The sequence below is a fragment of the Scardinius erythrophthalmus genome (assembly GCF_964197995.2).
Source record: "Scardinius erythrophthalmus genome assembly, chromosome: 19".
In the NCBI taxonomy this organism is placed as follows: domain Eukaryota; kingdom Metazoa; phylum Chordata; class Actinopteri; order Cypriniformes; family Leuciscidae; genus Scardinius; species Scardinius erythrophthalmus.
In genome coordinates this window covers 19214523-19239343 of record NC_138239.1, presented here as the reverse complement: position 1 = coordinate 19239343, position 24821 = coordinate 19214523, and the positions used below count along the sequence as shown (strand labels likewise).

The window sequence follows — 24821 nt, the reverse complement described above, 5'->3', positions numbered from 1 at the left end:
GCTTTAAAGCAGCTTAATTGTGGAAAAGACACAGGTGGATGTGTTTTATAACACTTTGTGTAAATGTATTGGTATATTTGTTGACACAGTTGTTTGAGAGGATCATAGATTGCAATAGAGCCTAATTAAACATTTGCACATACTTACTCTCATTACCATTCCTTGCTGCGGTATTTAGATTAGGGAATGGAAATATGAAAATGCTATGGTTAAGAGATTTTCCTCAACAAACCTGAGACGAGATAATGTGGCTTACTTTCCTATCATAACACAATTATGAAATTACACAAAGAGACATATGCAAATGTGCACATACAAAAAGAGAGATGAAAATACAGCTTTATTATAACGATAGGTGATTGATGGTCCAAGAATCCCAGCAGACATTCTCATGAACCTAGAAGTTCTTGAAAATGTGTATATTTCAGCAGTATCATATTTTGCTCACTAAGCATGGCCACTTACTGAATTACAACATTTGGTCTTATAATCAAATGAAATCTTTTTTTTTTTTCATACAGCAGGGGCACTACATGATTTCTAATGTCATAATTATAGTAAATATAACATAATTGTATAGCATCTTCAATAAAAGTCCATGTTTTTTTATGCACTCACTGGCACCTTATTAGGTATACCTTGATAGTAGGTTGGACCCCCTTTTGCTGCCTTAATTCTTCATATCATATTCAAAAGGTGCTGGAAACATTCCTCAGAGATTTTGGTACATCACTGAAAAAATTACAATGGGCAATATAATGACATGATAGCATCACGCAGTTGCTGCAGATTGCAACATTTGACAAGAACATAAATGTAAAAGCGTGGAAAAGACACAGCTGACTATGTTGTAAAATAGGCTCCTGTTCCTAATTGACACGTCAAATCTTTTGCAAATTTGCATAGATGATGTGGCTAAAGGACACAGCTGCACTTACCTGTGTGCCCAGATCAGTTCTATTTTTTTTGTGTTTACATTCAAACTATTTATGTTCCTAGATCTTAAGGTGATGATACACAGGGCAACTTTTTGAGCAATGTTGCTGGGCAATGTTGCCGTCAACGGGCAACCAGATGAGACACAGGGCCCACGACCCATCTAAATTATCCATATAAATATATTGCCCATTTTCAATGTGAAAGTGCCCAAGGAACAATTGGTCGGCAAGATTGCCCATCAGCATTGCTCAAAAAGTTGCTCTGTGTATCATCACCTTTAGATACAGATGTCAGAGTGCAAGAGTGTCAAAACAGATTACAAATGTTTTGATTAATTACTCATATTATACAGTTGGAAAACACAGTTTTCAGTTGTAAATGAAAAATGAAAAATTCTCTAAAATCAAATAGCAAGTACAAAAGAACGCTTATACTGTTCATAATCTGTCTCCAGCGAATTATGGTTTACCCGTAGATCTGTGTAATCACAGTTTTCCCCCTTAATTAGGCCCTAGCTTGCACACCATACAAAATGCCTATTGCATTGAATGCACCTGTAAACATGTTTAAAAATGTATCCAAAATAATTTGATACATAACCTTTTTTTCAGGTTTGCAGCCTGTTTTGTCTCATGTTTCAAAAATCAATAGCAGCACTCACATAACTAGATTTAGCTATATCTATAATTTCAATGTGGAGAACATTTAAAGCCAGAATTAAACATCAAAAGAAATAAACAGTGTTTTTTCCCTGTTTTTCCCTACTTTCCATATTTGTCAGGCTGAGGGAATTACCGGTAATAAACAGTGAGAAGCCATTAAAATAATAAAGTAGCCGTATTAGTAACTCAAGCAAACAAACAAACAAATAAATATTATCAGTCATTTATTTTTAATTACCGTGGCGTGGGGGCTAATATTCTATTAATGCTAAGTTCCCTTTAAAAATGTCCAGTTTTATTTGAAAGTAACTCCGCTATTTTGACGAAAACTATGGTTACCATGGGAATTTTTCGTAAGATAATTTTGTACCTAACGTTACTGATGAAAATATTTCAACGTCAGGAACATGACAAAAATATAAAGATTAATATTTAAAAAGTTCCTATATGAAAGAATGAAAATGAGAGAGAGAGAGAGAGAGAGAGAGAGAGAGAGAGAGAGAGAGAGAAGACACGTTGGTTTAACCTGACGCAGTGACGTATACAGCCACTTCCGCTCCTGCAGGAAAAACACTCGTGAAGTTTGTGAACGGGGACACGAGCTGGAGATGGGCTGAACCGAATCACTTCAGCGATAATAAACCGAGTGAGTAGTTTGAGAAATCAGCCGTTTTAGCACATCTGTCTCTATATGAGTGTGTTTATGGATATGGGGTTATGTTAAAATGTAAACACGCATCCTGCTGTTGGTTAATGGCAGGATTAAATGGAGACAGGGCGAGGTTGGGCTTTTCCGCGCTGTTGCTAACTGACAGACGTGGATTTTACCCTTGTAATACAATTACAATGTTTATCTAAATAAAGATAATATACCAAGAGCATCGTATAGAGTTCATAACTGTGTGTAACGTTACGCTTCCATCGCCATAATAATAATAATATCAGATCATAAACGTTAATCTCTTCAATCAAGGACACATTTGGTCTCGTAACTTAACGTTGTGTGTTGATGGGTTGATAATCAGTTGTACGTTAGTTCTTTCTTATCTGTCTGATTGTGTCTTTTGTGATTTATTTCATTTAAACTGTATGTTTACATTCATTTGAACATTTAAAGATGGCAGTTTATGTAAGAAATTAAGATATATTTTTTTTTGCTTGTATTGTATACATCTATTATGTAATATATTTGTATAAATTATAGGCTAATGTATGTCAGACATTTCATTGCTGTTTGTGACTACAGTCTCTGTTGAATATTTTACTAAAATCCTTATCCAGTAATCACAAACAACTGAAAATATGGTAAATGAGACCTCAACCACTGTGGCAACATCTTTGATGTTGTACCGAGTTATGGTTTTGTGTTATTCTAAGCATTCTGCTTTTGACTTGCCCTTACCGCAGGCCAACCAATGGACACCTGACCTAAAATGTGTTGAAATGTTGCGTAACAGCAGGTCATTGTGTTTGAGGACATCACTTTTTGTTGGTGTGTTTATAAACAGACGTGATGAGTGGATCGGTCAGCAAACATTAAATTGACTTTGGTTTACAGACAGTATGGTGAAGAGTGAAGACATCCAACAACATGACTTTCCATGATCATGCTATTTTATAGATAGAGATTATTAGACATGACTTGCAGATTTATTTGTTAGATGCATTAATTTTACATTCATACTGTAATGTGAGAAGAATTGTTGATTACAGTGTATTTTTACCACGGTACTCTAGTCTTCATTTGTTTCCATTATATTAACGTTTGGTTAGTTAACCAGATAAATCAGGGAAAGAACGAGAGATTATTTATCTTGTGCATTTCTTTGAGATATGTTTACTGTACAGATGAAATATGCACAGTCTGCATACATGTTGGTATGTTTATGCTTATTATGGTATACTCTAATTAAAAATTGTATATTCGTAAAGTGAAATAAAATCATGAATGGAAGCAACTAGAAAACTAAAATTGAACAAAACTACGAAGAAAAACGATTTTAGCTACCGTGTTAGTTCCTGATTCTTAATTGGTACAGCTATAACCAAAGCTTTAAGTATAAAAATGAAAATGAAATGTATCCATACCAAGAAATCTAAAATGTAATTGAAACTAACCAAAATGAAACTGAAATGTAAAGTCAGTTTTAAAACATTTTAAAACAACTCATCCTCATGTCATTCCAACCCATAAGATGTCCCATTCATCTTCGAAACACAAATGAAGAAATATTTAATAAAACCTTTGAGATTTCTGTCCATCCACTGAACGTCCATTCCACCAAAACATTGACACTTCAAAAAGTGCAAAATCATTTGAGCAATTTAATCAAAGTAATCTTTATGTTCTTTTTGAAGTCTCCAAGTTTTGGTGGAATGGACTTTATATGAGGCGTCTTTCAGGTTTCATTAAAATATCTATAATATAATATAATATAAATATAAATATCTATAATATAAATATCTATATAAATTTTTAGGTTAACTACATGAGGGTGAGTAACTGATAACAATTTTCCTTTTTGCATGAACTATCTCTTTAAAATAATCCAATTTGAAAATGTAAAACTATAATAACCTTAGTGTGTGTGTGTGTTTATGTGCATGTCTGCATTTGCTGAAACTAGCTCGAGGGCAAGAACTCGGTACAACCTCTCTGACAACTTTATCTGCCTCACAACAAATATTAGGTATGTGTGCTTGTCTTTTTTGCCTGAATTGCTATAATACGAGACTGAATTGCACGCAAACACACAGTCCGGGTTAAAGTGGTGTTTCATCTACCTTATCTATGACGTTCGTCTTTGTCAGTGAAACAGCAGATTTGTTTTCTAATCAGAGATTCAAAGAAGGATATGTGCATGCAAACCAACCAACTTAGTGTAGGTAAGTTTCTTCCTGCTTGTGTTAAATTTCATGAACAAATTAAGACCAAATTGTAGTTCTAACCTTGTTACAGACACATCTTAAGATCCAGAGATAAGGAGTTGTGCCTCGTGTGTGTGTGTGTGTGTGTGTGTGTGTGTGTGTGTGTTTGTTTTAATGCGGTTGGCCTAGTCTAGAACAAAATGAATCCTGTCTAGAACGTGACCAGACCTGTCTTGAAGATTATCTGCCCAATCTAAAATCAGGAGGAAGAGAGCAAGAATGAGGGATCGGAAGCTGTGTTTGCAGACTCTGATGAGCAGCAGATAGAAGCTCAGAATGTGATATCTGTGTGCTTTTGTTCAAACCTAAATGCTGTATAGGTCATGTTTTGCTTTATGACAGTACAGTCCTGCATACTCTAAGACTTAGAAGAACAGGGCTCCTCTAGAACCTATGAGCATTGCAGAACAGAAGGCTGATTCTGTGCTCTGGAACTCAGGGCGGGGCTGAACAGCGCTTCATGCTAATTGGTCAAGTGACTCATGGTCATTGTTGCCTCTGCTGGCCGATGACACAGCAGGCCTTGTCTTCCTTCACAGCCTTTGTCTGTTTATGATTTACAATCATGCCGTTAATGCCCCTGTCCTCAGTAGAAGAGGAGAATTGTGGATTTATTCTTGGTTTTGCCACTCCGGCACATTATGTCCCATATTCACGTGTTGACTCAGAATATTTCTGAATGTTATATAATACTGCTTGAGAGTGCATGCTTCAAAAAAATCCAAAAACCTATATATAGTAGTTATCTACACTACCAGTCAAAAGTCTCTTATGTTCACTAAGGCTTCATTTATTTGATCAAACACAGTAAAAACAGTAATATTGTGAAATATTATTGTTGTTAAATTTTTTTATTTTATTTTTTTCATGTGATGGTAAATCTGAATTGTCAGCATCATTACTCCAGTCTTCAGTGTCACATAATCCTTCAGAAATTATTCTAATGATGATTTGGTGCTCAAGTAGTGATGCACCGATATGAACATTTTGGCCGATACCGATAATTCTTTATATTTGAAAACCGATATATTGCAAGTTTTGTGAGCCTGATTACAAAAACAAGTCTCGCTATTAAAAGCCATGTCCTAAGTACACAATTATTTATTATGTCTCATTATAATTTTATGTTGCTTATATGACAGACTTGTTTGCACTTTACTGTATTTTCCTTTTTTGAAGTGATTCTAATCATATTTCAAGCAATTCAAAACCATCATGGCAAACAAAGCGCATCTGAAGTGTCTCAGCTGGAGGAAATAATCATTATTTAAAGAAATTTTTCCTATCTGACCGATAACGATAACATTAAAAATTAACATTATCGGCCGATATATCGTGCATCCCTATGCTCAAGAAACATTTCTTATCATCAATGTTGAAAACAGTTGTGCTGCATAATATTTTTGTGAAAAAACAAGATACATTATTTCTCAGGATTCTTTGATGAACAAAGTTTTTGATTGAAATCTAACATCTTTTGTTAGAATATAAATGTTTTTTGATCAGTTTAATGCAGCATCCCTGCTGAATAACATGTCATACTGACCCAGAACGTGTAAAGTAAAGTTGAATAATTAACTGAGGACAAAACTAATTGTTTTAAATATATAATAATTATAATACCACCAATAACAATTATATTTTTTAATGAATGTACTACTTAGATTAGATTTCTTAGATTTTTTATTGAATGCACTTTAGGGTTGTGCCGATAGACGATAGTATCGTGTATCGACGATAGACAGAGATATCGCCGATGGCAGATGCCTTTGACGATATCAATACGATAATTGGCTCGTTTTCCTATTAATGTATTAAATCATTATTATTATTATGAAGCTAGTATAGTTACAATTATATTTGCCTTGCCTAAATTCATAACGACATCACCACATAACCACACTTGCGACATCACACTAACCTCACATGCGACGTCACCGACGCGCGCGTATGAGGACTCCTCAAAGAAAATATTTTTAAAACAGACTAAAAAAAACTACATCCCACAACGAAATTTAATTGCAAGGTGATCCAGATTCACAAATTGCCAAGAGTGCTTGTTTTAACAGACGCATCATTCTTATACAGAGCCAAGATGAAGACGCGGCATCGTTGTTCGTCAGTATTTTGTTTCCATAGCACATTAACAAAATATTTAATGACAGTAAAAACACTAAAAACAGTACAATTACAAAATATTAATTATAATAATAATATCAATAAAATTATATAGGCCGCCTAGGCCTAATACAGTCTTTAGTAGGTTACACGAAGCATCTGTGGAACTCTGCCTGTGAAAATCACAAGCAACTTCAAACTTGTTTAACAAGAAATATTCTTCTATTTTTTTCACTGTCAATAATGTAAGTCCACAAGAGAAATATTAAGCCAGTAAATTAAGATGCTGTAGCCTACCGTTATATCCACCGTCGTCTCTGAGAGAACGCGCCGTTAATGCAGTGAAAGCGCAGTCCGTTTCTGCTTTCACTTTCAGGGAATGAGCGCGTTTACATGCACGTTATTAACTCGATTATGCTGAATAAACTGACAATGCATGTGGTCATGTAAACGGATTAACCCATTTTCCTTTATCAGAGTCAAGTAATAAGTAAGTACCGATCGACTTTTAGATTTTTGCCTCTGATTTCTCCCGGCATTTAAAACCCGCGTTATTTGGGCTTATTGAAGTGCGGTGCGCATAAGTGAAGTGCATCCAGACAGAGGAGGACATATCGCAGACTCCGACTCTTTCTTGACCCAATAAATTAAAACGTGTTTTCATGATCTCGTGCAGAAGCAGCCTACAGTCAAAATACTGCAGATCTGTAACGGCATGAGAGGATAATGTGTGTCCGTAAATTTCCCGCTGACATGTTGAAATATACAAGAATGGTCAGATACAAGAATGATTAGGATCTTTTTTTTTTACCTCACTATACCAGGAAATAACCTGATTTAGCCTATTAATAAACACTCCACCTTTGCTAGCAAAATAGAAAAAGATTCTCATTTAAAACGAAGTAATAAAACAAGCAAATTGATGAGTAAATAAGCAAGTTAATAATCAAATAAGTAAGCCCCGCCCCCCTCACGATAATATCGTGTATCGCCGATCTCACAGGCTGACGATATGAAAATGGAGCATATCGCGCAACCCTAATGCACTTCTTAGACTTAAAATTGTTTAGGTCATTTACCATAGATCGTTTTCTTTCATTGTTTGTTCTTCAACCTAATAAAAAATAGTAACACTACGATATTCCACTTTAGACATTCTAATAAATATAAGTAACTTTGCATGCATCTACCAGTCAGTAGAGTATTAGTAGACTAATATCTGTAATATCTGCTAGCATTGTATTTTGATGCCCCAACAGACATTCTATTTACTATAAGTACCTCATAAGTACCTTTGCCAGTACAGGTCAACTTTTACTCTACTAACCCTTACCCTAACCTAACAGTCTTCTAATGTTCTAAGAGTTTGGCTGGCCACACACTTGAGGATTTTAAGCCCGATTTTGGGGCCGATTTGCAACCCCCAACGATCTGGGGGGTGTGGCCCAATTCGAGGCTTCTCGCAACGGACTTTTTGTCCAAAAAAAATCCTTAATTGTTTGGTGTCGTTACGATTATTTTTCTGCTCCCGATCGCGTCACGATCCCAAATCTTGATTGTGCTGCCTCTGTCGGGATACCCGCGATAGCCAATGAGAGCTAGCAAGCTTCACTAGTCACAAACATGCCACGAAAGTGGAGTATTGAGAAAGATCATCCATATTATTTTTTTTCCCTTTGTTTTTATACCTCTAAAACAAAACTCATGCCAGGAGAACCAGCTGACAACATCGATTGTCCTCCATTTGTTTTTTTTTCTCAAGTCCCGTTTGATCTTGCGAGTCTCCGTGAGATCTCGTCTCACTCTGTAAATGTTACTACAATCGACAGGTGTGTGGTGTCATGGTCCGGACGAATCTTCTAGTGTGTGCATTCGGAGGATTATAATGCTAAAAATCAGTTGAAACTGCACTTTAGTCTGTGGTCTCCCAGTTTTAAAATCGATTAAGATTTGAAAATCGTCTAATGTATCCCAGGCCTTAGTTGACATTTAGTTGCAAATTAATGATAGTTAGTTGACGTAGTTGCAAAGTAAAAAAAAAAAAGAAAAAAAAGAAAGAAAAGTTTTGTCAGTTACTAATGCAGGGAAGCGTGGTGATTCAGATCCTGTTCAGAAAACTTAGACATCAGAGAAAGAAAAATAGTTTTCAGCTGAAAGGGCACAAGAAAAGAAAGCGTGAGGGGTCATCAAGGACAGAGGGGGGATTTTTACAACCACAAAACAGCATCAGCTCATTTACTGTTAGTCTGACTAACCCCTGTCTCTCTCTCTCTCTCTCTCTCTCTCTTAAATCTTTGTATCCTATCCCATGCTCCTCCCTTTCTATATTTGTCTCTGTCCATAGAAGCTTCTGATATCAGAGAGAAGGGGAATGAGTTGTGTGAAGAGAGGGGGACATGCCTTACGTGGACCGGCAGAACCGCATATGCGGTTTCCTGGATATCGAAGATGTGGAGAACAGTGGCAAGTTCCTGAGACGGTATTTCATCCTGGACACGCAACAGGGTAATCTGGTCTGGTACATGGACAACCCTCAGGTAGCATCTAAAGTGCAAATGCTTTCTGTGTAATGTAGTTCTGATAAGCTATCTCAGTGTGATATTGTTTCTTGGTCTCATAGAATCTGCCTGTAGGTGCCAAACATGTGGGTTCCCTCAGTCTCACCTACATATCCAAAGTAAGCTCCCACCTTTTCACATGTTCTGCTATTTCTGCATCATTGCCTTTTGAGAAGTTACTACAAAGCCACCACTCTTGTTTTAGGTCAGTGATGCCACCAAACAGAGGCCAAAGGCTGAGTACTGCTTTGGTAAGACTTTTTCACATCTACACACACTATCAGTTCACAATCATTTTGATACAAAGTTGTCAGATTTCTGATTACAGAATAAATTACCGTCTTTTGTAGTGTCACAATGAGTTAGATGTAGTTTAGCTAATTTTTCTGTCCTTTTTGTCTCAGTGTAAAGCCTGATATTTTTGGATTTATTTTTTGTCTATACTAACTAAAAAAAAAAAAAAACCTAAATATTTTTTGCTTAGAATTTGTGAAAAGCTTTCTGAGGAGGAAAATAATGGAAAATTTACAGAAAATTGTTTAATATTTTATTTATATAACACTCACTTCATGTTATTTTGTACATATCACGTAGTGTAAACAGTACTTAAAGGGATAGTTCACCCAAAGATGAAAATTCTGTCATTTAATCACTCCCAAGTTGCTCCAAACCTGTATGAATTTCTTTCTTTTGCTGAACACACAGATATTTTTAAGAAAATGAGTAAATTATGACAGAATTTTCATTTGAGTAAACTATCCCTTTAAAGGAATAGCTCAAGCCTCAATTGTTGACTAAAAGGTTTGCGGTTTGAATCCTGGCTGGCCGCTATATAGAAAGCTTATAAGTTTGGTTTTAGGTCATGTTTTTGCTTTAGGCACTGCTTTTGTACTTCTGTGAATGGATTGTAATAGTATGTTGATGCAGTAAAAAGCAAAAAAGTATTTACATTACTTCTTTTTCAAGTACATTTTGAGATTATTTGACTCGTTCTTACAGCTTAAACACACACACTCTTGTGTTGCTTTGCATGTACTGTTACTGCACTGCACTGCACATGGTAACCTTCTGCACAACTTGAGTGGAAACAGGAAACGGTGGTCTGGTCACTTGATAGATGAGTGTTAGTGAGTTGGTGTGCGTGCTTTTTGCAGGATGCTTCTGTAGAAATCTGAAATCTGAACTTCATTTTGAAGTGTTTTTGAAATCCTGTTCATGTTTTTTTTTTTTTTTATCTTCAAAAATAACAACCAGTGCTTCTTGGCAAACTTTTTTCATTGCTTTTCATGCTTTTATCCAGATATAGGTTAAAGATTAGTTCACACATTATTTACTATTTAGGAGTTATTTATTTGCTCTCTTGTTAAAGGAGAACTCCGGTCAATTTTAACATTGAGCTCATTTTTTTGTAAATTTGGAGTGCTGTCAATACAGAGAACAACGACAAAAATCGGTGTTACCTACACCGTGTTATCCTCTTTTTAAAATTTGCACCCTGTTGACTTCAATGGGGCAAGTTTTAAACCAGCTTTTAGCCTCTTAACATCCTTGATGTGTCATTACAAGTGCACAGCTAATGTGAGTGATTCCTTCAGAGTGATCGCGGGTGAATCTGACTGCAGTAGATGTGAAAGATATGAATAAAAATGATGTTATTTCAGCCAGCGCACATACCTGTATTTACATCCTGTTTTCGGTCGAAGTCCATAGTAATCGACTGCCGAGTTCACGCGCGTGATCATAGGTAACTAAACCTATGCGTGTGAACTCGACAATCGATTACTATGGACTTCGACCGAAAACAGGATGTAAATACAGGTATGTGCGCTGGCTGAAATAACATCATTTTTATTCATATCTTTCACATCTACTGCAGTCAGATTCACCCGCGATCACTCTGAAGGAATCACTCACATGACCTGTGCACTTGTAATGACACATCAAGGATGTTAAGAGGCTAAAAGCTGGTTTAAAACTTGCCCCATTGAAGGTGCAAATTTTAAAAAGAGGATAACACGGTGTAGGCAACACCGATTTTTGTCGTTGTTCTCTGTATTGACAGCACTCCAAATTTACAAAAAAATTAGCTCAATGTTAAAACTGACCGGAGTTCTCCTTTAAAGTTACCTATATAATGAGATAAAGAAAACAAAAAGTAAAAACTTGCCACTCTGGGGCTGTCAAAGCTCCAAAATGATAAAAATGCCTCATCAGTGAAAGTAATTTATTTTGGGTCAGACAACATCCTGAACACAAAACCAGTCTGATCTGGTTTTCAGGTTCAACTCTGTTATCCATTGGAAACATTTAACAACTGGAGGTAAAGATATTTAGTGAACAATGACTTATATTTTGTTTTGAGTCGCAAAACACACACACACACACACACACACACACACACACACACACACACACACACACACACACACACACACACACACACACACACACACACACACACACACACACACACACACACACACACACACACACACAAAGTAATAATTTTCAAATTCTGATTGTTAGGAAAAAATTACATAAACACCCAGAAATATTTTAAATATAGTTTTAAAAATGTTAACCCCGAGGTGTTCAGTCTGGTTCTTGGAGGGCCACTGTCCTGCAGAGTTTAGCTCCTATCCCAATTAAACACAACTAGGCATACTAGAAAGTTCCAGGCAGGTGTGTTAAGGCAAGTTTGAGCTAAACTCTGTAGGACAGTGGCCCTCCAGGACCCAGACCTCTTGGACACCCCTGGTTTAACCATACGAGGATACAATGCAACTTAGATGAGTGAGAACTATTGGTGGAAGGCAGACCATTTCAGTACAACTGCACATAATGAACATCGCACATGCACAATGGAGTTTATTGTGATGCAGTGATTTCTAGCATTCATCTTTTCATTCCAGATAACAGCCACTGAATTAACCGACATTGCGGGAAAAATTGAGTCAAGCTCCGTTTTGCTGTAGCTTTTTAGTCTGAAATTGATTTTGCACTGCCTTATTGACTTCAAGAGCTGAGTATGGTAATCCATAAAGTCTACTAGGCTCAAATCAAGGCTATCTGTGTGCTTTTGGGATTAATGGGCATTTTTAAAATACACTGACACATTCCTTCTGATAAACTGATAGTTCTCAGAATTACTCCGCAAAATTGCCATTGAATTATGGGAAATGGGGTTAAGCTCGTTCTCTCTGTCTGTGTGCAGTCATCAATGCAGGAATGAGGAAATACTTTCTGCAGGCTAATGATCAGCAGGATCTTGTGGAATGGGTCAACGCGCTCAACAATGCAACCAAAATCACAGTGAGTACACATGCAAAAATGCAAGTGTGAATGTGCTGTATGCAGGCATCTATATCCATTGAACCCCCATACACAATTTTACCATTGTAACTCCCCCAAATTTCATGGATTTGGATGTTTTACTTCTCAGGTTTTTTTTTTTTTTTTTTGCGTGTGCGTGTGCGTGTGCGTGTGCGTGTGTGTGTGTGTGTAATTCCCATCTTTCTCAAAGGTGTTTCTCATTAGTGCGACACAGTATATTGTAACCAGTCAGCTTGTTTTAGGTAAAACAAAATAAATGTATGATTATAATATATTTATAAATATATTTATCTGAATTGTTAATCATCATGATTATAGTATCAAAAAATATTTAAATTATGATTTGATATAATTTTGCTGCCCTAATTCTAATGAATTTAATAACAGATTTTTTCGATATTGCAGTATAAATGTACTGTAATATAACAGTACATTTAATTATATCAGAATAAATAAACAGTACAAAAAATCCGACCATGATGTTTGAATACTTATTGATGCTACATTTTAAGTACAATATTAGACTTTATTTTTCTTTATGCAAAATGTAATTTTCTCCTGTTGATTTTGGGGTGAAAAAGTTTAAGGTTGGTAAGATTTTTTAAAAGATTTTTAAAAGAAGTTTCTCATTTCTCACCAAGACATCCTTTTTTTAGGATCCTGGATTGTTTGCATTAGTTATCTAGCTATTAAACAAGCTCACATGCTAATCTGATATCCCAGACTACTGCATACAGGAACAGTTAAAGAAACAATGAAAGCATTCAATGAGTTCATTCAGTCAGTGTCAGTGGTTCTGTCAACACTACAGATTAGTTCACTGGAAGATAAATTATTGTTAGTGTTCTCTGCGAGTTTAACTATTGAAAGTAACCCAAATTACAAAGTACAAGCAGTTTAGAAGCAATTAACCATAAGCAAATACACCCGCACAAAAAAGTCCGTTTCCTTATTGGAGTTGCAGTCTTCGTCCCCTCTCTGAGTACATGTGCAGTCAAGCACATACAAACATACGCACGGGAAGTTGAAAGTTTCTCAAAAAAAATCCTGTCCTGTTTAAGCCGTGTGTTCCTCTTCCTGATGGCTTTTTCCTTGTGCGAGTCACTTGGCTGACTAATGGGAAGTTGTATTGTTTGAACGACCTTCACCTCTGAGTCATCGGCGATTCAGAATGCCTTCACACACATCATATCACATCACATGCACATGTACAAACACACACACACGTACCCTAGAATGTCTCTATCTCTCTTCTACTCTTTTTCACTCTCCCTGTATCACTAATATATCACACTTCCACATGCAATGGCAGGAAGTGCTCTGTCTATAGGCCAGACACTCTTGGAGCGTGGGCTGATGAATTTGAAGGGCTACACAATAAGCCGTTGTTGAGTTATCCTGTGAGTCTCACAATCGATGATTAATTCATCTCTGCCTCATTCACTTTTTTTTCCCCTCTGTCTTTTCATTACTTTGCATTTTCAATGTTTTGCTGCTGCCCCAATTTTGTCTCTGAAAAACCCCCTCTCGGTCTTTCCTGGTCATTACTTTCTCTCTCTTTTTTTTGTCTCTCCCTTTCTCTCTCACAGGTTCCAAAGTCCTCTGATACCGTTCACTCTGAGAGTCAGAGGTTGGCTTCAAATGGCAACAAGAAACAGGTCCCATACAAGACCGAGATCATTGCAGGAGTGGCTGTCGTCACACAGACACAGGTATTAGGTGCTACAAATGTTTTCTTCACGCTGCGCATCAACAGAAAACCACACACCAAACGATTTTAGATTCAAGAAACCATATCATTACTGATAAAATTGAAAAATGAATATTGTAAATCCAGAGCTAGTATCAACAAAGCTGACGCGTTTAACTGTTGAAGCTTATCCACATTGTGTGCACAAAATAGACACGGAACACAGTCAAAACGTGCCATCGGAAAATCACTAATTAGATGTTTTGGTCACTGATTTCGTCCCGAAATTCGGTACCCGAAATTTCAGTACATCCCTTAAATATGGAATAACTGTGTTATATCATTTTAATACAGTTTCTGCAACTGATATGCTAATAGTAATGTGTGTGTGTGTGTGTGTGTGTGTGTGTGTGTATATATATATAATATATATATATATATATATATATATATATATATATATATATATATATATATATATATATATATATATATATATATATATATAGCCTCCCAATATTTCTCAATTAAGCAATGTTGTATTAAGAACAAATTAAACATTCTGTCTAGTTTTTAATTTGCAGAGCTCTTTTTTTTCTGCATGTTCTTCTATGTCTGATTTATTTAGCAGGATGGAGAGGTGGCACACAGTGTTGGAGGAGAGAAGGTGGGCTTGAGGAAGGCTCAGAACAATCCGCCATATTTGCACACTAGAGCAGGGCTGGATCAGACCGTTATTAAAGCAGGATACTGCGTCAAACAAGGGGCGCTGGTGAGTCTGAGAGGCTGTTTTTAGCATGGGTCTTTTGTAACCCTGGTCAGGGTTCCCACGGGTCCTTGAAAGTTTGTGAATCTGAAAAAAAGATTTCAAGGCCCTGGAAAGTTTTTGAAAATAAACATACACAGATGCAGGTCCTTGAAAGTGTTTGAATTTATTTTGTGCAAGAAGTTTAGGTAAGTTACGCGCATTTACGCGTTACGTGTTTCCTGCGTGAGGTACTTTGTGTTGTACGTTGCCATGACGTTCACACGGGCAAAACTGTAACAATGTATCTTACAAGGTGACACGATGTAACCATGCTCTCACTTGAAATGTGTCCCCACATTAAGTCCATTAAAATTTTAGGGTATTGGACTGGAAAGTCCTTGAAAGGTCCTTGAATTTGAAGTTAACCAGTGTGTAGGAACCCTGCCTGGTTGTGCGTACAAAAATATTATATTTAAAATCTAAATTGTAAAAATGTATGAAGCTTTGTGTGACTACTGGAGATAATTAATTACATGTTACCGTTTTCCTTTTATATCAGATGAAGAACTGGAAACGGAGATATTTTGTTCTGGAGCAGAACTCGATGAGTTACTTCAAGTCTGATCTGGTATGTTGTATGTTAATTTGCCACTTATGCAGGAGTGATTTGTATTAAATGCACACATCATCCCTGGTCAGTGGACAATTCTGAGACAAAGATTAAGGTGCCCAATAAATCATGTTGAAAATGTAGGTTGAATGGTTGCATTCACTGAATTGTCTGGATTGTACTAGCAGATTTATTTATTGGAGGAAAATATGGCTTTTTTAATGCCAGATGACCTTAGGCTTAGACTGATATTTTTTAGAAGAAAGAATATGAATTGAAAGGTTAATCTCTTTTGCATTAAAGGTTTTCTTTTTTTTAAATCCGAACAAAAGATAAAGCAAATACCAGCGGTCTGTCTCAACATGAACGGCACTATACCTGTGAAATTCCAGGCGGCTGCCAGTTGTGTGTGATTCTTTTGCATATGTACATGTGTGTCTGCTTGTTAGAGAGTGAAACATTATGTAAATCACTGCTCTTAAAAAGCATTTAAGATTTCTGTCCAGTCCAGGCCTGAATAAGATCCAAAGTGGACCGCACTCCATACCAAAAGATCTGGCTCTGTGAGACTACCAACTAATCTCTCTCTCTCCTTTCACTTCACTTTCAGGAGAAGGAGCCTTTGAAGATTATTCTTCTGAAGGAAGTCCATAAGGTGCAGGAGTGCAAACACGGGTACAACAAACAGAATGTCTACTAATCATATGCTTTGAATTCTTGACTGAAAATTCCTATAAATAAGAATAATTCTATACTTTTTGTTTTCAATAAGAAATGATTACATTGTGCATTCACAATAGCGTTCAAAAGTTTGGGGTTGGTAAGTTTTTAAAAGAAATTTCTTATGCTCACCAAGGCTGGTTTATTTGTTCAAAAATACAGTTAAAACATAGCCTGGTTAAAACCAGACCCTTCTCAGTTGAAACTGAGTGTAGGGTCTGGAGAAGCTATGTAGACAAATCATTTCCAAAGGGGCGTCACCAACCGATGTAGCTCAAATTCCGACCCTTCGCAGGGAGCTTGATTGACAGGTGATCTGACCAATCATACTTCGCCATCTGCCATTTTGTCCGACAAAGCAGTCAGGAGAGTAGATTAACATAGTAGGATTTGAACTTGAAAAACGGAGTGTACTGACGCCTTTCCGTGGTTAAAACAACATTCCTTCTTATGTTTGTTCATGTTTATTTGAGGCTATAAATTAACTAGAAGGAAGAGATGATCGGTTCACAAGAACAGCTTTAAATGATGCTCTACAGCGATCTGTCACGGCACATTAAAGAGCAACAAAACGGTATTTATTGTTTAAATTTCTTTTAAAAAATTACCAAATTTGAAAGCTGAGACTTTGTTCATATGTTTAATATCAAACGTAACCGAAAAGTAGCCTGCTCTGTCCTGTCTGCCAGCGTGTTGTCAGTCTCCTCTCTGCTCCGCAATGTATTTTTCACTGCGTGAGAACTCCTTCAGCGTCGCTGCGCTGTCGTCATCATGTAAATCCCTCCCCAAACGTTTCTGATTGGTGCCGTGATTTCGGCGGCACAGAAATGAGTTTGAATGGGCTCTTCTCCAGACTATCCTGGAGAGAGAATTAAAATTCGCCGGAAGTAGTCTGGGTTTTCCCAGGCTAGTTAAAACAGTAATATTGTGAAATATGATTACAATTCATAATAACTGTTTAATTTTTTTATATATTTTAAAATGTAATTTATTCATGTGTTTGCAAAGCTGAATTTTCAGCATCATTACTCCAGTCTTCAGTGTCACATGACCCTTCGCTGCTCAAAAAAAACATTTCTTGGTAGCATCAATGTTGAAAACTTTTGTTACTTAATTTTTTTTATGGAAACTGTGATGCATTTTTTCTCAGGATTCTGTAATTAATGAAAAATTTGAAGGAACAGCATTTATAGCCAGCAGCCATATCACCCTGTAGCCCAAGACTGGTTGCCCACTGAAGCTAAGCAGGGTTGAGCCTGGTTAGTACCTGGATGGGAGACCTCCTGGGAAAACTAGGTTGCTGCTGGTTAGTGAGGCCAGCAGGGGGTGCTCACCCTGTGGTCTGTGTGTGTCCTATCGCCCCAGTATAGTGATGGTTACACTATACTGTCAAAGAGGACCGTCCTTCGGATGAGACGTTAAACCGAAGTCCTGACTCTCTGTGATCATTAAAAATCCCAGGATGTCCTTCGGAAAAAGAGTAGGAATGTAACCCCGGCATCCTGGCCAAATTTGCCCCTTGGCCTCTGTCCATCATGGCCTCCTAATCATCCCCATATACTGATTGGCTTCATCACGCTGTCTCCTCTCCACCAGTAAGCTGGTGTGTGGTGGGCGTTCTGGTGCAATATGGCTGCCGTCGCATCATCCAGGTGGATGCTGCTCATTGGTGGTGGTTGAGGAGATTCCCCCTTCCATGTAAAGCGCTTTGTGTGCCGAGAAAAGCACTACATAAATGTAACGTATTATTATTATTATTATTTGAAATAGAAATTTGTGTAAAATTATAAATGTCTTTTCTGTTACCTTTGTCCTTTTTGAATAAAAGTATTATTTTGTTTTAAAAAAAAAATCATATTGACCCCAAACTTTTGAACGGTTACGTATCTTTAGATTTGTAGTGGTGCATTTATAGTTATTGATATAAATTACAAGTTATTCTCTTCCCGGTTTCACTTTCAGTGAAATAATGATGCGAGACAACCTCTTTGAAGTCGTCACAACCTCCAGAACATTCTATATCCAGGTGAGAGGACCTGCCATGCATCAACATGCACTTCTAATGTGGCCCCACAGTCCAAAAATCCAAAATAGTGGTTGAAAATATTAGTGTATTATATGTGAGTTCTTAGGCTACACTGTATCTCAGATCTATCTAGATGTCCATAGGCTCAGTTCGTGTGCATTTATTACCTTTGAAGCATTTTATCTCTTTATGTTTCTCTTAGAATATGTAAAAACTTTCCATTTCTTTCAACCATTCTGTTCCAGGCTGATAGTCCAGAGGAGATGCACAGCTGGATCAAGGCTATTTCAGGAGCCATTGTGGCTCAGAGGGGCCCGGGCCGGTCCGCAGCTTCTGTATGTACGCACACGCACACATGCATTCAAAAGCAGGTATTCACTCCTCTGAGCAAAACAGTGGAGCATGAATTCTCAGCCTCAGGAAACACCTCAGGAGTTTATCTGCTCACATATATCCAATCATGTGCCTTTCTTTCTCTCTCTCTCTCTCTCTCGCAAAAGATGAGTGAACAATAATATGACTGCAGTGGTTTGGGTTTAAGATTGCTAATAGTTCAGAAGCGTTAAAGCACTCTGGAATCAAGAGTGCACTCATTTAAATGTGGGCAGCAGTCTGTTCGTTTCATACTCTTTCTCCCACTCCCAATGAACCTAGTGACCCCAAAAAGGATTTGGACACTTTATTTGCACTTAATGTATGGACGTCATTGCATTTGATGACAAATATCAAGTTAAGTAGCGTTTATTTAAGATGGAAGAAGTCTAGATTTAAGGGAAGTAGTGACAGACCTTTTCTTTGGTATTGAGACGTACAGTACATCTGAGTAAAACAGATTATCGAAGAAGAAAATAGAGCAGGGGCTTAGTTCTATTCATTGGTTGTTGATTAGATGTGAATTCGAGTTTGCAGTCGATTGTAAGACAGAAGCGGGTTTAAGCGTACTGAATGATTGAAGAAGTCTATGCACATCACCATTTCACTGAAAGATGGAGTTATGACAGTTTGATTAACATATACATGAATTAATGATTTACAATAAGATCAATTATATGTATTTTTCATGCCGACTTTAAAATAATAAAACAATATATTGTAAGACTATGTATGTTAGTGGATTTTTATTTTTTTTACTGAAGCTGTTTGGTTTGATATTTTGTTATATATATGTAAATGAAATGACATTCATATATTAAGTGTCCAAATACTTTTCGGGGCTCCTGTATCCCTCTCTCCCTTTCTTCCTCTAATGTAGCTTTGCACTGTTGTTTCAGATGCGTCAGGCCAGAAGGCATTCAAGCCCCTGTATTCAGAGATATACACCACGTGTCACTCAAGGCAGCACGTATGTGATCTCCGCCCCCTTTGACCCGCCCATTGTTTCCTCTTCCTCGCTTCGCTTTAGAGTCGCTAACGCAAATACGCACACAAACGTACTTACCTAGCTTGATCTTTTCCATTTCGCTTTTCCAGAATAACTTCACACACAAATGCACACCTAACAGTTCAGATTCAAATGCAGAAAATAACGTAATCAACAGTTCATTAACGAGATGCATTCAGTTTTCCGCTGACCTGATGTTTTCCCGCTAATTCTCTCATCTGTTTCTTCTCAACACTGTGGCTCCCTCATTTAATGGGTAATATTGATGCACTTCTCCATTTCTAATGCTTCTGCCTCTCTGCCAGCCCACTGCAGTCTCCTGCTACACACCCAAAAACGCATGTTTCACATGTTTCAATTTGCTCATCTGTATTTAATTATTCTTTATTGTTGTGTGTAGCATGGTTCATACAAGTCTTTTTGTTTTACCATCCTAAATGACGCAAACTAGTAATTTTTGATTTAAAATAAACTCAAAATATTGCCCATAGTCAGCCCATTTTGCTTGTCTTGAAAAAGGATATTTATTGATATAGAAGTTTAGAATAGAACTTTATCTTACCCTTTGGAGATTGATTGTATAAAAATAAAAGATTTTGATTATGTAATAAAGCAATGTTATTTTTCCAGCATGTTAATTGCTTTATTTACACATTTTCAAACCGTGTGCGTACATACGTACATATGTACTTGGATAGTTGTCTTTGTGAGGACCAGGGGTGCGTTTCCCGAAAGCATCGTTGGCCAACTATGGTCGCAAGTTCCGTCGTTACCAATAGAGTTCAATGGACATTGCGATGAACTTGCGACCATAGTTGGCCAACGATGCTTTCGGGAAACGCACCCCAGTTTGAGTTTTAGACCATTGGAGTGAGGACCTTTTGGCCGGTCCTCACTTTCTGACACCCCTTTAACAGACTGTTAGAGGGTTAAGACTTGGTAGCCATACAAACATGTTTGTGTCAGTTCTTATGATGAGGTTACACATGCTTTAATGTTTGAGAGTTGCATTGTTATGCCTGTGTTTTAAACGTTATCCACATTTCCCAGTACTGACTTGCAGTAAGGTTTTTGTTTTGTGAGGTGAACCCTCGAGTCTCCGACATCAGGTTCTCAATCACTGCTGTAATTAGATTAGACATGTCTGTGCTTTCTCGCATGATTGTTAGGTAAAATGTTGTGGACATTCTGGAGCAGTGATTAAAATGTTTATTTTTTTATTTTTTCTCGGTTTTATTGCAGTTCTCAAACTAACGATAATATATTTTTAGATTTGTGTAAATTTGTAACTAAACACAGAATGCAGTTCTAACTGTCACAATATTTGTCATCTCTCCCTTACATTCATTCTGTCGTTCAATATTCTCTCTCCACTCTTTTCTTTCATTATTTTGTTCTTTGTCTCCCATCTTCTACCTAGGGCTGGGCGATGTAGCTTAATAATAATGCTTCAGTATTTATAAGGCTTTAACTTGATTTACTGGTAATAATATGCATCTTTTTTTTTTGTATTTCCTCTCAAATAGTTTAAGGGTCATTTAATTTTTTTAAGTGATTGTTTATTTAAAATCAGAGCAATGGTATTCCTGTGATGGCAAAGCTGAATTGTCAACAGCCATTACTTCAGCGTCACATGATCCTTACTGAAAATCTTCCTGACACCAAACCTTACTTTTGACTAGAAGTGCAAGTTTACTACAACATTATATGTAAAATACCATATTCTTGATTTTTTTTTTTAATGATAAATCTTTGATTCATGTTTTTTTAATTGATTAATTTATGAACCAGTTGAACTGATTCATGGAAATTAATAAGACAAGCAATTCAAATTTTGTTACTGAAGATTCAATTTAGAGATGCTATTAATGCATCTTTGAACATGTTCACATACTCAAGAATTATGACAATGGCATGTGTCAAAATTTGCTTGATGATACTGTCTTTCAGAAACTTATCAGACAAATGAAAAGCATTTCCTCAGGGTTTTTTTTTTTTTTTTTTTTTTTAGCTAAATATAAAATGAATATTTGATGTATCGTCCAGGCCTGCTTCTACCTCTCTCTCCTTCTCACGTTCTCTCTCATGTTGTGTTTTCCAGTGAGGGGAATAGCTGGGCTCTCTGAGTACTAACACTTCTGATCTGGTGCTCTGCTGGCTCTGGTTTCTGGTACTTCTCATCTTCTACTGCTAAGCTCATCCAAAAAACCTGTTTCTCGGATGTTCTTACTCACAGCTGAGACTGCTCTCAATCTTTACCGCACTGCATCAGTCTTAACGCTTTCCTGAAAAAACGCTTTATTCAGACCAGAACTTTAAACATCGTTAAACTTTCTCTCCCGTCTTTCTTCCCATTTAGGAGCACATTGTTGGCAGCTCCTGTTTCTACCGCCAGCTCACGGGTCACGCCGTCCCCTGGACGCCCAGCCCTGCCGTGTCAGCCTACCCAGAATGCCGTGGTCCCACGAGGTCTGGCTTGGGACAGCGAGCACTTCATGAGCCTGCTGCCCCTGCCCCGCCCACATGCCCGCCTGTCACTGCAAGAGACCCGCCTCTCCAAGTGACTCACGAATCGCCTTGGCGGCGGCGCAGCAGCTTTGGAATGTGCGACCCTCCTTTGCCCCAACTTGATCTAGAGAGTGCAGATCTTCCTGTTAGTGAAGTCTGACTGTTTTACATTAAACTTTTACCTCTGATCCAGAAATATTAAGATGGGTATGCAGAGTTTAGGGGATGGAAGGATCTTTGGAGGAAAGATAACCTGGGCGTTCGGATCCAAACTGATTCGACCCGACCTGTCAACCAAATTTTGAACTTTAAAAGAGCTTCAGTCACGTTCATCTAGATCAGAAACTCTACTATGATTCCAAAGAATCTCCTAACCTTCTAACCTTTGAGCTTTTACCGAAAAGTGCAGAAAGAAACTCATGGAATATGGATTCAATGTTACCTAAACTCAAGTGGTTTCTGGGACTGTGTTGGAGGATGGAAAGTTTCGCACTAACTCACGGACTGGCGTTGGAAAGGCTGTTCGAGTGCTTGCGAGAAGTGATTCCTTTTTTAATATCCAAAAATCCCCTTACACTGAGCATTATAGAACATACTTCATTTGTGTTTCTTTCTGTGCAGTTTCCTATTTTTAAAAGTTTTCTATGTGCTGGTAATGTGACTAATTGATCCTGTGGACTAAGCTGGGGGTTATTTTGACTGACAGTTAATTTTCATCTTTTATCCGCATGTATACATATGGGTGAAATCTTGTTGCTGTAATACTGTTTTTTGTCTATTGCTCCACTAAATGACTGATCAAATCCACAGCTTAATCACTCAATGGTTTGGATACAGTAAAATTGAGCAGACTGTTGCTGTATAATCTGCCTACATCCCTGTCATTTTCTGGCATTCTGGGTATTACTGTATATGTCTGGTCATAAGTGAGAGTTTGTTGAATTGTTCCTTTTTTCAGCTGTTGGGATTTGTGAATGACTACTATGAAATGCATTTCAGTGTGTTTGTTTTTACACGGATTCATTTTTGCCCTATGTCTAAAAAAGCGCCTGCATCCTTTTCTTTTAAAGGTCCGGCAGTTTTAACCCTCAGTTGTTATGGTTTTTTGGTGTCATTTTGTGCTGTAACCATTTTAATCTTGTTTGTTTATATTATTTATTATAAGAAAAAGCAATAAACCAAGTCTGAATTTATGCTGTTGATTGAATATCACATTTTGGCTTTCCCATACAAGCTAGAAAATTATTTGGGATATATCAAATGTTTTGGGATTGTTTTTTTGCTGGACCATCAGTTACCATCAGAAAGCAGAGGCTTTATTGCCCTCTGTTGGACATTTGAACTGATAAATAGATGTTTTGCTCATTGCAGCTCTGAAAACACATGCTAAACTGATATAAATATCTGAACACATGACTCACTAATTGTAATACTATTCAAACACATTAGGTAATTCACCCAATATGTAAAAACAGTTAATCTTGGCTCTATAATATGTCCAGTTGTCAAAATACATCCATGGTTTTGCATGTTCTCTGTGTTTTGTCTCATGTAAATTTTCACTGACCTCACTGAGACTGTCATATTAAGGATGTGATGTCTCCAACTATTAGATCATGACATCAGCTGGGATAATGCTGGCGGACATTTTGTCACAATTTCACAAGACCTTTGGGAAAGGGAGTTTTTAAAGTAGAGCAGCAGTCCAAATAACGGTTAAAAGGACTGTTCACACAAAAATTACAATTCCGTCATTATTTACACATGTCGTTCCAAACCGTCTCCTGTAATCTTCTCTGAAACTTTCTTCAGTAAACTATCACTTTAAGACATAATCATTGGCCTGAATTTGTCATGTAAATGTAAATTGACAAATGAGAAGGTGTATTGAGTTATGGAAAGTCTTTTTTTATGACATCATGCTTTATGCTCTTTAATTCTTTGTATTATTTTTGCAGGAACAAAACTGCATCAGAAAACCAGAAACCAAGCTAGTTATTGACAGTGAAATTTCATTTTTTTTTACAGATTTGATGCTGTTTGTTGTCACTGTTTAAATTAATTTGCATGAGGTATAGCTTTTTGGAACATCTCAAAAATATTAAAAGCTCTTTTGGTAGTTCCAGTGTTGTTATTGTTATCTAAAACTATTATATTTTGAAATAATTTAGTAAAAAAATGAGATAAATATTAGATAAACTTACAATAAACCTTCAAATTAGAACAATTGCCTGACCAAAAAATAAGTCGTAAAATTACTAAAACTGAAATGAAACTAAATAGAAGTATAAAAAAGCTATGATATAAATTATAAAAGCACCAAATTACTAAAACGTAAAATAAAAATTTGGAAAATCAAAAGCTAATTCAAAATATTAATAAAGAGTATAAAAATAATAGAAGAATAACACTGGATGATTTAAGCACTTTATGTTGTAACGAGTTTGTTCAAGCTAGTATAGCGCTGACCTAACATTTTGTTTTTGTCATTGAAATTGAAAGGATAACTAAACCATTAGTCAGACCTGTCAAACTTAAAAGGTTTTGTTAATGAAGATAGGCTACCATAAAATCACCCACTTTGAGTTTCTCAGTTCCAT

The 24821-nt window shown here is 36.8% G+C and overlaps 1 protein-coding gene across 3 annotated transcripts; it reads left to right on the top strand.

The window, feature by feature from the left end:
• The first annotated feature begins 2134 nt into the window (after positions 1 to 2134).
• Positions 2135 to 23412, top strand: plekha1a (pleckstrin homology domain containing, family A (phosphoinositide binding specific) member 1a). Of its 3 annotated transcripts, XM_081393871.1 has the most exons (13): positions 2135 to 2247; positions 8992 to 9184; positions 9268 to 9324; positions 9411 to 9456; positions 12420 to 12517; positions 14128 to 14250; positions 14857 to 15000; positions 15536 to 15604; positions 16197 to 16261; positions 18269 to 18332; positions 18578 to 18667; positions 19604 to 19674; positions 22073 to 23412. In XM_081393871.1, the coding sequence occupies exons 2-13, from the start codon at positions 9044 to 9046 to the stop codon at positions 22275 to 22277; spliced, it is 1173 nt and encodes a 390-aa protein (XP_081249997.1). In that variant the 5' UTR covers positions 2135 to 2247; positions 8992 to 9043; the 3' UTR covers positions 22278 to 23412. The 3 variants fall into 3 exon arrangements, with proteins under 3 accessions (XP_081249997.1, XP_081249996.1, XP_081249995.1); XM_081393870.1 differs by lacking the exon at positions 19604 to 19674 and having other exon boundaries at positions 14860 to 15000; XM_081393869.1 differs by lacking the exon at positions 19604 to 19674.
• Positions 23413 to 24821: the final 1409 nt, after the last annotated feature.